The sequence below is a fragment of the Salarias fasciatus genome, chromosome 1, assembly GCF_902148845.1.
Source record: "Salarias fasciatus chromosome 1, fSalaFa1.1, whole genome shotgun sequence".
In the NCBI taxonomy this organism is placed as follows: domain Eukaryota; kingdom Metazoa; phylum Chordata; class Actinopteri; order Blenniiformes; family Blenniidae; genus Salarias; species Salarias fasciatus.
Genome location: NC_043745.1, coordinates 10634893 through 10648137, shown reverse-complemented (window position 1 = coordinate 10648137; position 13245 = coordinate 10634893). Strand labels below are relative to the sequence as shown.

The 13245-nt window shown below is 43.0% G+C and overlaps 1 protein-coding gene across 1 annotated transcript in view; it reads right to left on the bottom strand.

Moving 5' to 3' along the window:
- thsd4 (thrombospondin type 1 domain containing 4) overlaps nt 1-10976 on the bottom strand; it is a 48168-nt gene extending 37192 nt beyond the window's left edge. The window contains exons 1-7 of the mRNA XM_030089441.1: nt 10721-10976; nt 9553-9607; nt 9325-9394; nt 7805-8121; nt 5810-6227; nt 4259-4361; nt 2075-2211 (exon numbers count right to left, since the gene is read on the bottom strand). Coding sequence (XP_029945301.1) covers nt 2075-2211; nt 4259-4361; nt 5810-6227; nt 7805-8121; nt 9325-9394; nt 9553-9581 — 1074 coding nt within the window. The 5' untranslated portion in view covers nt 9582-9607; nt 10721-10976. The remainder of the gene's footprint in view (nt 1-2074; nt 2212-4258; nt 4362-5809; nt 6228-7804; nt 8122-9324; nt 9395-9552; nt 9608-10720) is intronic.
- Between the last annotated feature and the right edge of the window lie 2269 nt (nt 10977-13245).

The following is a 13245-nucleotide window of genomic DNA, read 5'->3' as shown; positions in this document are numbered from 1 at the left end:
TACCCCGCCTCTTCCTGCTAGGGTCTTTTTTTTTTTTCCACTTTATCAATATACTTCTACCCACATGTCTTGCTTTGAGCGTCATGTCTATACCATATGTGGTGTATCTGCAGGATCCTCTTGCCTCCTCCAGGGGAGATAAAAACCCGCGGGGGCCAACTGCTGCAAACATTTATAAATTCCCACAATAATGCTCAATTCCAATCATGACAGCGATCATGATTAAATTCAATTATCCAGATGTTTTTGCATTGTATGCTGGCTTGTAGCTGGAGGGATGTTCTGTGTAAATGGCAGGACCAGCTGAGAAAATCTCAGCGGGGAAAGAGATGAGAAAAAAATGTCCCCCTTTCCAATAAAGTGCTCACAACTTTAAGTATTTCATTAGTGTTCTAGAAAAATCCGAGCCTGGGGAGGGGGGAAAATGCAACTATTTTGCATAGCTGCTTTATTTGAACTCATAAATCACAGTTTAGCTTCGACTAACTGAGGCTGAAACAAATGAACCCATGTGAGGGATCACAATGCAGTGTGTGTGTGTGTGTGTGTGTGTGTGTGTGTGTGTGTGTGTGCGCGTGTGCGTGTGTGTGAATGGATGAAATGTGATCAAGGCCAGAGTCAGAGATCAGAGGGCTCTCAGTCTTGATTAAATCTTAATGTTGCAGAGATTGTTGCAGGATTACAGTGCATGGGAAACACACGGGGGTTAATAGAGCGAGGTCAGCACCACCAGCTGGAAACCAGCTCCGTTTCTTCCAGTTAAATCCTGATCAAAAGACCGTTAAAGTGAATCCAGCACGTAAAAAACACGCAGCCGACCGTTCACAGGCCCGTATGCGGACGGCATCAGCCGGCTGACCTTCACTTCTCCACATCACAAACCCAGACCTGACTCCTAATGCTGTGCTGCCCTCTGCTGCCAGCAGCCACCCGAGCATGAAAGCTTACTCACAAGTCAGGGTTTTTCTCTTTTTTTTTTTTTTTTTTTTTTTTTTGAAGAGTAAAATATTTTTCTCATCAAAATGGACTCAGGATGAAAGTTAAACTGAAAATCCAGAAGAAAACCACATAAATCAGGAGTGATGAGCATCATACCAGCCTTATCGTATCATTTACTGGTCTCTATACTTTGCACTGCTAAAAACGGCAATTTTGCCATTGAAAACAAGCCACAGCTGCAGCCATTTTCATGAGTCGTCACAGAAGCATCACCAGATTCCTTCACAATGGCAAAAGAAAAGGGAAATGTTCTACATTTAAATCACCGCTAACCGCAACGCAACACTTTCTGGGTTCTGAAAATATAAATGTCTCAATAGCTTACCAATGTCTCAACAAACACAAAGCTATTAAGAGTGATTGTTTTGTGACTGACATTATTTCCCTAACAATTAAAAAATTTACAGAAGTAGATGACAAAAGCCGTCTTTTCTTTGAAATACACATTTAAATCTACTTCCGTGCAATAAAAAGTGAAAACCACACACACCAGAAGAGGCTTTTCACTCTATTTAACAGTCCTGTTAATTAAAGTGAAAACATTACCAGGCCAAAAACATAAAAATCATCTTTTATCATGCCAGGATTATTTGTTGATGATTTGATGATGATTTGTTTTGAAAGGCATCCAAACCCCATCATGAACCTCGGATCAGCTCTAGTGCTATGATAAGATGCTTCAGAGCATCTGAAATGATTATGGACATCCTAAGATGAGCAGGTGTGTATGTGTCTCTGCCCAAACACACCGTCTCTCTGTCGACGTGCCACGTCCGCCATGTTGAAGTTTCAGTTCCTACACAAAGCAGAGCAACTCTTCATCTTCCTCCACATTTGAAAAGGGATGAATGCAAAATTTGCCTTTTTCCCCTCCTAACAATTTTTTTTTTTTTTTTTTGAAGAATGCCATGGTTCAATTATATTTTAATCTTTAAAGGAACCACCAGGGCAAAAACAGGAACTGATTCCTGCAGCACTCCAGCAGCTCACAGCTTTAAACGTATCTTAAAAAATTAACTGAACCCTTCCGTTTTCTTCCTCAACATTGAAAACCGTGCATGTGTTTGTGGCCTACCACACATTTCCCCGCCACGCAGAGAGACGAGTCGTTCAGGCCGCACGGCGTCCCGTCGATCACCCGCTCCGACTGTCGCACGTAGAACCTGAAGCCGACGGCCCGGCAGTGGAGCTCACAGTGCTGCTCCCCAGGAACTGAAGGAGACATTCCAGTCATACATTTCAACATGAACAGGAAAACAGTATCTTAAAAAGCTGATTTGTACAGGGAACAGCATGGAGCATGAATCAATGTAATAAAGTTTAGCATTTATAGCTGATGTTATTTGGCAATGACTAAACCTGCCTGCTCCATCAGATACAAAAAGAATAACCAACAGACGTGCAAGACTGAGGACTTGCTCATGTTGTAGTTTTTTGCAGGTCTGCTAAACCTCTGAACTCTAAAAGAAGTGGAAGCTTTAATTATCAGCTCATTAACATCTTCAGTGAGAAACTGAACTACAGATTTTTAATTCAAGTGTTAATGTCAAAACCTAAATGTGTTTCAGCTAAAGATGGCACATACTGTACAGCACAAGGCACTAATCAAGTGCTAATTTACAGGAGGTATGCAAAAGACAGGACAGACAGGATGAGCACAATAATATCAAATTAAAACTTGACATGTTGGAAGCAACATTTCTTTCCATTACATATATTGTTATCTACGCTTCCAGCCTCGGCACATTTTCTGCGGTGCGAGACACATTATGACCCGATTTGAACCGCACTAATTTCCCATGAAAGCAGAAACCCGAAAAAGGTTGTATTTCTTTAATAACAAAAAAACACATTAAGGATCAAAACTGATATTACCCGACACCCAAGGCTGAACCATCTTACTGTGTTTGGTTTCTGCCGTCCAACACTGTCTGTACACCATTAAAATCTATTCCTACAGAGCACTGCAGCCGGATTTCTTTGCTAGAAGCAGTTACATAATGTACATTTATTGGAAGGTAGCAAGTTGAATCTTTCTCCATCTGCAGCCTGTTTTAGTAAAGGTCTCTGATGCTCTTGAAACAGCCTAATTGATGTCAAAGACAAAGAGAATCCTGATCCCGTGCTTCACATTTCATTCATATGTTTTAACAATTACTGAGGATACACAACAAGCCTGGGAAGCCAGGTATTTGTTAAACAGATGTCTCGGAGTATGTTAAAGTGCTGTTTAGCAAAGGTGTCGAATGATCCGGCCTCTCAGCCTCGCACATTCACCTGTGGTTATATAATCTCTCATCTGCATTCGAAGTCAGAACAGAGGCAACGAGCTCAAAATACATATCTGCCTGATTATTTCTGAGGCTGTTGTTGCTACCACTACTGAGCGATTGGCAGATCGTCAGGTGCTTTGACCGCTGCCGGTGTGTCAGGTGAGTGAGTTTGTATGAATGAACATCATTCAGGGAGCTACAGACGGCTGACGTACTGAAATCGGTAGTGATATATTAGAGAACATGTGGGTCATCTGTCAGGCAGCTAAAAGGCATAAAACAGCGAATATGGAGCTAGACTGACTATGTGTCGTACTGTACTCTTCGGGTGAGCGACCGCTTTTGATTTTCCAGCCATAACTGCAATATAGCCTCCCTGCTTTGAGATGTTCAGCCTTCATGATGTCCAGTTCAGGAATCTTGATAACTATAACAAGCTCCTGATTCATAACTCACCTGCAACACGATGACGTTTACAACTAAAGAATCCCATAAAGTACTTCAGGACTACACAATTTGATTTAAAAAAAAAAAGTTTTAAATCAGGACCACAGCGAGTGATATTCTGGTTTTCCATAAAGTCCTATCTACAGTAAACCAGGGCATTAAACAACCTGGCAAAGGGTCAATGACACGTCCCAGATCCTCACAGCCCTGAGGGAGAAAACACATTTCTCTGTAAAGTATTGACTTACAGCAGTCAGCAAGTCCAAGCTCTTATTGATACTTTTTCCATCCATTTGAATCACTGTTAACCACCTAACTGAGTTGTTTTCATGGTCGAGCAGTTCATTCAGGCCTCATTAACAAGGTTTTAAAGAAAGGTGCAAAGATGTAAATAAAAATGGATGCAATGATTTGTCACTGCACAGCATCACCACTTTTGTAACAACTCAAAAGTTTTTATATGTATGAGAAGCAACTACAAAACCAGTATAATATATCCAGAGCGTCTAAATATTCTCCACATGTATACATTTACAAACCTTCGTTGAAGGGCTCCCACTCGTAAATTCTTCCCATGAAGGGTTGGCTGTTGTAGGAGGAACACTGGACGGCTCTGATGGGTCTGCTGGACGGAGGGCAGGCCTGAGGGGTCGATCACAAAACATACAAACAGGCATTTATTTTCCTCAAAGACAGAGCGCACACACAGGTAGATCATTAAGTAACAGCAGCCACCACTCTGATGTCCTCTGATCACTACAGTCAACCTCCTCAGCTTTGTTTCTCTCCCTCGATTTGAAGCTCAGTCTTTTCAGTGGTTCAGATTCCAGTATCCATCACAGCTCAACGGTGAAATCTGAACTCCGCAAAGTCTCTCCATACATCCTTTGTCTAAACAAGCCTCAGGTCTGCTTTACATTGCTTGAATATCTGTGTCATCACACACCAGTGAGACGATGTACAGGACCAGACATTGTTTGAACTTATTTCATCGCACGGCTCAGTCGGATCACATTAACAGAGCTCATCTCAACACTCTGCATTGGCGCTGGCTGTACGTCTGGCACATCCACATAAACATCGGCTGCAGCAGCATTTGTGCTGAAACCGCCAGCAGATTTCAGAAGATTTAAATTTCAATAAAAATTGATAAATAATATAGCTGGGTTAAAATGTCTTAAAGCGAGGTGTGCAACAATAAATATTAAGTGAGGATTTCATGAGTTTGATTAATAAAGGAATATTCTGACTAGCTGGGCAGTACGAACCGCCAATGCTGCAAGCGCTCATTTCTGATTACATGAAGAGATATCCAGTCATAGTTTTAGTTATCTCTATCAAAAATAAGAGCAGATTTGTTCTAAGGCAGGATTAAAGCTCAAGTATAGGTGTGGCTCTATGGTCAAACTAAATCGGACACAAAGAACCAAAATGCAAAATGAAAATAAAGAGAAAACACATTTTGTCAAAAAAAAGAAAGAAGCAAAAACACTCAATAACATGGAGGTGGAAATAACTTTGCTCAAAACAGAATAATAATCCAACAGAAAAGGTAACAGATGGGAAAATCCACACAGCCTGTGTGCGTTTTGTTCGGTGTTTGGCGTTTTGTTGGACTGGTAGCATGTTGAATGTGAACCGTGATAGGCTCCACCCCCTGGCTAACTTAATGATTGCGTATCAATAACTGGCTTAAAATAGAAAAATAATGACCTGAATCCCAGAGTACACAACTACACTGAACCTTCACAAACAGTTTCACCAAATGGGTATCCTCTTTTCAGACTGTATAGTGAAGTTCTCCCTACATAACAAAACTGTTATTTGTCCATCAAATTCTTATACATGCTTTATCCACACTCTGAACAGGTCGCCAATCCGTTCACAAGGCGGTGAGAGAACCACATAGTCCCATTTCTCTCAAGTATATAAGTGCCAAATGTTAAGGAAAAAAATACATTTTCAAGACGTGATTAGATTTTTCCTAATATTTTCTTCTTTGCTCAGGACAGTTTGAGCTGTGGCACAAAGCAAAGTTATTTGGAAGATCTAAATGATCGCTACCAAAACCAAACAGCAGATTTTCATACGTTACTGTTGCAGATCCTGTGGCGAGCGTGCTCTCCGGAGCAGTAAGAAGAAGGCAGAGGGTTGTAGGGCCTCTCGTGATACTGCTGAGCGTCAGAGGTCTCGCTGGCTGATTGCGTCTCCGGCTGGACCTCGGCCTGGCTGGCTGATGACGGCTGGTACAGGGGGGCCCAGACTTGGTTATTTCTGGGTTGCACATAGGGTCTGGTGTATCGGTGGGGGCTGCTGGAGGGGTCCAGGCTGTTTGACCTGTGGCCACCGTGGCCTCTAGCAGAGGGGTGGTGGGAACTGGCAGCAGCAGAGCGTCTCTGTCTGGGAGGGTGACGCGTCTCAGAGACCCGGCCAGCATCCGTCTGCAGAGGGGCAACATAGGGGGCTCTGCCATAGCCATATCTCCCAGGGATGATATGAGAAACCCTCCTGAAAACACAAACATGAAGAGATTAACAACTGCTCTCAGCATGCTACCTTTGATATTCTCTTCTAAGAATATAACGCTTTGGCAGCCCTCCTGAAACGAGATGCACATTACTGCTTTGTCTCCTCCATTACTAGAGAAGCACTGTGGCCCGTCAGCCGGCCTGCAGCTTTCGTAGGAGCTAAGAAACAGAAATCTGGGCACCACCGTGGTCATTCATCTCTTTAGACTCAAACTCGCCACTTCTCCTCGGTTCTCAGCTGTCAGTGCTATTTGTTTAAGAGCAGGCACAACAGGAAGGAGGTCACAAAGCAGCCAAGCACCAGCCGAGCCTTTGACTTGAACCATAAAAGAACTGGAGGGCAGTCAGATGGCCCACGGCGATGGCTCCGAGGAGTCACTTTTAGACCGGCCAGCTCCGCATGCAGTGCAGCTGTATGGCAGCTATGTGGGACTGCCCATCTTAGCAACAGGGCTGAAAAGGCAACGGGTCGTCTTATTGAAGTGTAATAGATTTGTCAGACAATTAAAAATGTGCTTCCATTAGTCTGTATGAAGGAAGAAACGGATGGGCCACAAGTTAGCCAATAATCTTTCAAAACTGTTGACTCACCAAAAGAAAGAACAAAACCAAAGTGTGAAACATCTTATATTGTCTTAGTGAGATTTAGTTTGCAACTTTCCTCAGCTTTTTGGCTACTTTGGCATTATGCTCAATATAAGGAGGGAAGGAGGAAGACGTGGTCATGGCTCGCCTTCAAGTTACTCTGGCTTTAAATGGTCACAGTTACATTGCAGCAATGCTACAGTTCCCATGTGGTGTGGCTCAACGTTCCACTGAATGACAATGTTTAAGCTACACTAAGGTGTGCAGAGCTATCTTATATTTGCATTTTTCTCATCAACAACTCACTTAGCCATTTTAATCTTAGCCACATGACTGCAGGCAGGACACTGCTCACTGAAAGGCAATGTGAATGTGATCATTTTCAAAACCTTGAAACAAATCTGACAACTCAGCCAATGAATGCGTATGGAATAATGGTGTCATGAGTCACTAGCAACATTTTTTTCTCAATTCTCATCAAGCAAAAACAAAAAATAATACAGTATGCAGTTCAGAGCGAGCAGGCAACTTTACAGGTGATTTATTTAGCGCAACGCTCCAGGGCAAAGGGATTGCCAGATAGTTACACGTTCATTAAAAAGAAAAATGGTAATTTGGTGTCTTTGTCCATGAATATCATACTGCACCAGACGCTGCCAGAACAACTTCAACTGTGCCAAATCCAACATAAATCATCTTCCACTACCAGCTCTGAACCATCATCAGATAATATTCCCTAAAATATATTCTGGCAATCTATGGATCCTGTTTCCACATCCGAGTCTCACTTTTAAATGTACTTTAATGTTGTTTTCATGCCTATACCTTTATTATGTCACAATACGGCAGCTAAACCCACAATTTCAAACAAATACTTTCAGAAATTGCTAAAATTTGTTTTGTGCATGCAGCAATTGGATGTCTACGTGGCTGCTCATCTCCTGGTCAGCTCCACACAGGCCTACAGCGTACCTTCGTCCATCAGGCCTGGCCTCCCTGTCCCTCCATGTGTCTCCACGGACCCTGCTGTTGGAAGATCTGACTCGGTCACGATGCAGCGGAACAGTTGGCCGCAGGGATGAGAACACATGGCCTTGCTCAGGCTGGACACCACCGGCTCTGGAGGGGTACCTTGGACTGTACACAGGCAGACACGGCCTGGTCTGCTCTTGGACTCCGTTTCCACAACTCCGGGAGCAGGTTGACCAGGACCCCCAGGTTCCCCAGGAGCCCTGAATCTCTCCATGCTCTGCCCTGAACTCCTGCGGGGGCTCTGCCCTCTGAGGAACCTGTAGGGAGACGAAACAGCCTTGATTAGCATGGCCGCGAAGTTGCAAAGAAGTCCGACAGCGCAGTGGCATGTGAATGCCAATAACTGACGGAAGGCCCCCGAAAAGCAACACGTTAATCTCTGCAGATCATGGCCTCGTAAAAAAGCTCAAGTCAGTGACCTCATCTCATCACCATGGCTATCCTGCTCCACCGCCCCTCACCGCCGTGCATGAAACAGACCTCTGTTCACGCTCATAAAGCCTTGATTTAGCTGATTAGTGGGTGTCCGCGGGAAGGTCCATCCCCTATTGGCTACCTGCGTTTTTCACTGTTGACTCTATCCCTCTGTGCGACTCTTGCCAGGGACGTATTAGCAGCGATCATTGCACTCTCTTTTTGAGGGAGCTGCCAGCGGGTGAGCGGTGCCAAACCGGCTTTATTTGTGGAGCCGCGTGGAAATCCTGCTCTTTAAGGAGCACTTTGTCTCCATTCACAGCAACCTCTCTGGGCAAACACATGGCCATAGTAAAAGCTCAGCTGCCTTTGACTTCTGGAGGATGGAAAGAGAATACAGAAGCTGTAGGGAGAGTTGGCAGGGAGCTCCTCCGCTGTCAATCAGTCTGTGCAGCTATTCAGAGAAAGCTCAGACGTCCCTCCCCCGCCTCTTCTACTACTGCAGCTTTTGTAACTCAACGCCACTGTCGTCTCCGGGTCGGCAACAGGTCACACAGCTGGAGTCCCAGTGGAAACACGTGGAGCCGACTTGCACTGACCCCCTACTAACTGACAGGCTTTCCGACGTGTCAGTCAGCTTCGTGCGCTCACTGCTGCACCCACAAGTCTCCGCCATGTGGCTCCATCGGCTGCAGGGTTCAAGAGGTGCCGCGCCGACAGCTGACATCAGCTCCCTCCGTTCTGCGGCCATCAACAGAAGCTTTCACTCTCTCACACTACAAGTTCACAGATTACCACTCGTGTTGGGTTCCCCCCCATGGGAACACTTATTTAGTGCGGCACTTGGCTATGCTGACAAGACACGGCCATGCGTGCAACACTTGGAGAGAGGCAATGCTGGTGCAGTTAGGCCGACTAAGTAAATACAGAAAAATTGTAAGAAAAACAAAGAAATGTCTGAACTCATGACTGTGAAGACGTCAAACGGATCACACATTTTTAAACAGACTGTTAAAGGCACTATCTGACATGCAACTGCTGCTCACCTTTCTGTGCTCTGATGTCTGCTGGCTGTCCAAGGGGTCCGACCGAAGCAACAACAGCAGCATGGAAACTCTGCAGGCAACATGAAACAAAATCCACAGCTTTGGACTGGCAGTGCTTTAAACCAGGAATTTAATGAATGGACAGCATAGGGAGTTACACCGTCTAACACAGAGCAGAGGCAGGACTCAAACAGCAACAACAAAAGAAGGCAGAAATGTTCCCATTACCTGACAGCCCAGGGACAGGCTCCCTGCATAGCTCCTGACTGCTTAGTGTTGGTCACTTGGGTGTAAAAAGAGAAGTTTCCATTAGAAAACACCAAACCGATGGTCTCATCGGTCACTGTGGCTATTGGTCTATGAAAAGTTGCAGCATGACAACAATGGGTAAAGAAATTCCTTAATTTTATCGGTCACTGGACCTTAGGTGTTTTAAAAACAGATTTTGATATCCTGACCTAAAAAAAGGCCTCTGCTCACTTGACCATGTGACTTGACCTCTTGAGTTCCTTTTAGGCCCCCAACCATTCTGAAAAACTGATCCTCACTGAAGTTCAAGAGATGCTTATAATCCAATTTGTTAAGTTCATTATGAAAAATGTTGTATTTAACCATCTAAATCAGGCACTTTTATATTTTTGAAAGAAAAACACATCAGCATTACCTCCATTTAACAGGTTGTTGGTGCAAAATACAAGGAGCAACATGTTCAAAAGCCATGTTGTCAGTTTGGTATTTCTTTTCCTTTTGTTGCACCAAACGTTTGAAATGATAACTTACCTTCACCCTGTTTTTGAATCCCAAAAACCGCTGGAAGATCTCTGTTTCTCTCTGCCAACCTCTCAATTCACATTAAAGTAAGAAAGTGCCTATTTTTCCAAAAGGAAACCTTATTTGTGCTGCTTTCACAATGTTTTCTCCAATCCATCATCACAGTTTGGATTCAAAGTTTATAATTCTCAATGAATCAGTTTTCACTGCTGCATCATTGTTTCAGTACATGTCTGGTGTTGCACATCTACTCTCCCCAAAACAGTTACTTTTACTGCAAAATTAAGTCATTGGTCTCTGTAATACTTTCACTTTGCCAGAAAGTGAGCCTGTGTGGAGAAGCAGCAATGTCCCTCTGTCCATATGTTTGACACCCCTTCCTCAGAGCCAGCTTGGGACAGCCTTTCACCCCTTTCCAGTCCTCACATTCCTATATTATAGCTCACCAATCATTTCACAATTGCTTAAATGAATATATTGTATCACATATTACAGCAATCCATACAAAGAAAATGGTGTGGGATAGTATCACGGAGAATCTATAACGATTGATAATTATTTCAAAGCCATTGCAGAAAGATGACAAGAAGGTGCAGGAGCCCAGTATACTCCAAAGGAGACATACCTGTGGGTTAATGACGCGGGTATGGTGAAGGATTTGATACTTCACTGTACTTTCAAACAAGCGTATCCTCTCCAGGCGCAGGTATCCTCATGGCCGACACATTAATCCAGGTATAAATAAGGGGTTTTCTCTATGATCCATGTAAATCAGCTAATCCGCACCCAGAGTAGTAAATCACAGCCAGGCATAGTACAAACTCCGGACGCAGGTCATCGCGGTGGTTCTGCTTTTACGCACGGAGGCACCGAATGGCAGAAGGCTGGAAACCGACCGCAGCGGGCGGAAAACACACCGCAATGCGCCCCCTAATGAAAAACCTCTACCTTGTCTGTGTGTGTGTCGTGTCAAATATGAAGGCAAGCCTCCTTTCTTCGCCGTGTGTGTGTGTCTGCGGTGGTTTGCGTGGGAAGGAAGAGGGCAGATCAGCCCGAGCGTCTCCCCCCGCCTCTCCTCTCCCCTCACCGTCCAGACTGCAGCCACAGGCAGGTAAACGATCTCATTTACCACCTGAACTCACTCTTTAAAGTTGCCCGGACACTTTTGAATCCGGTAACATAACCAGACGTTAAGTGTTTTTTTTTTTCTCTCAGGCATGAAAGGAATCCCGCAGAGACAAATCTTTGCAATGTTACTCTCCTCACAGCTGTACGCGTAAATTTGATGCGTAATTGCTCTTTCATGAAATTCAGCAGCTACCACTCATACTAAATCAATCTTTTGCAATGCAAGTGAGTATATAGTGTATTAAAGAGTCAGTGTTACCAAAACACAGCATGCCTGTTTTGTCCAATCCGCGGTGGCAGTTTCTGAACTTTCTCCTTCCCGCTCCAACGCACCTGAATCCAATCAGCGCATCATGAAGCTCCGGCGTGGAGGGAGAGGGAGAAAACATTATTTATCCCACAGAGAGAAGATCTGCTTCCAAAATTAAACAGGATATTAATGTGAACTATTCCCACAGTCTTGTGAATTTACTATGGAAAGACATTAACTTTGACAAATTTTATGTTATTCTGCCAAAATTGATGCTTTATTTCTCATGAATCTAATTTTATTTGTTGAGATCTTGCTCTTGTGAATATAAATTTAACAAGCTCTCTTTTTGGTCTTTAAATCAGAAATAAAGCAATACACCACAGCTCTATTTCATTCACATAGTACAGATTAACATCTGTACTGTTTAATGTGTTTATTTGAAAGGAACTGTGTTCACTATTTCTTTTTTTGTGTGTGCATTTTTTTCTCTTTATTAATGGGCTTTTTTAAAAGTTTAATGTACTTTGCATCATTACTTGGCTTTGAATGATTGAACAACAGTGGCATACAAAGTGGTTAGCACTCCTGCCTCACATTGAGATTATTCATGATTTGATTCTTTTCTGTGTGGTTTTCTCAGTATCCTCAAGTTTTGTTTTTTTTTTACATGTGCCAGAAATATGCCTTTGTCTTTAATTCTTTATGTTGAGTTGGATTAATAAATCAATCTATTTTGCAGTTTTGATATAATAAAATGCAGCTGAAAGGGCTTTACAGGGTAAAAACAAACTAAAAACAGTGATACCTGTCCATAAACCAACCCCCAGCAATATGAAAGATAAATAATGAGTAAATTATAAAATCCTACTGGTGAAAGGGGGACCTTAATTAAGGTTCTCTCAGGTCTCCAAATTGCTGGAAAGCAGCCTCTGTAGGTTTTTGTATTTATGGTGAGGATGACTAAAAGGAGGACTGAGGGTTCATGGTGGTTCATAAGATGAAAGTAAATCAGTTAGATGAGAAGATATCAGATGACTAAGACTTATAATAATCATTAAAAAAAAAACAAGTAAAATTGATCCTAAAAGACACAGGGAGCCAATGTAATGCCCTTAAAGTGGTCTAGATTAGTGATTTACAACCTTGTTCTTGAGGGACCCAAAGTTTTACCATTGTGAAAAAAACAAAACAAACAAACAAAAAAAAACTAGGCACACCCACCACACAAGGTGAAGGAACCTGAAAACGCACTACATGTGAATTATAGTTTCTTTGTTATAATCAGATGAGTTGTTTTTCTCAGAGGATCAACTCTTCAGGTTCACACCCCGTCGAGGTGTTTGATGGCCTGGTGCCGCTGTAGCGCAGTTTCAGATTTTCATTTGGGAGTTCTTCACCCCAAAAGACACACATTGTGATACATATTCAGCTCTAATGTTGTCCATTGCTTCTCTGAAGCCAGATCTTATATTACTGTCTTGGTAAACGCTCTTTTTTCTCTGGCCTGATGTGCCTCCATTTTTTCTCCCACTGCTTAAACTTTTAATATGAATGTGCAAAATTAGTAGTTTGTGACATAAATGAATGAAATGCAAATTCACTTATTTTGAAGACATAAGAAAATGTCATAACCCTGAATATCAAGAGGGCTTTGTGAACCAGCGTGAGTCTTTGGCGCCCTCCGTGGTGGTTGACTCCTCTGTTTGGGAATCATTGGTTTAGAACAGAGATAGATGATAAATCAAGTCAGCAAAACTAAATTTAATTGC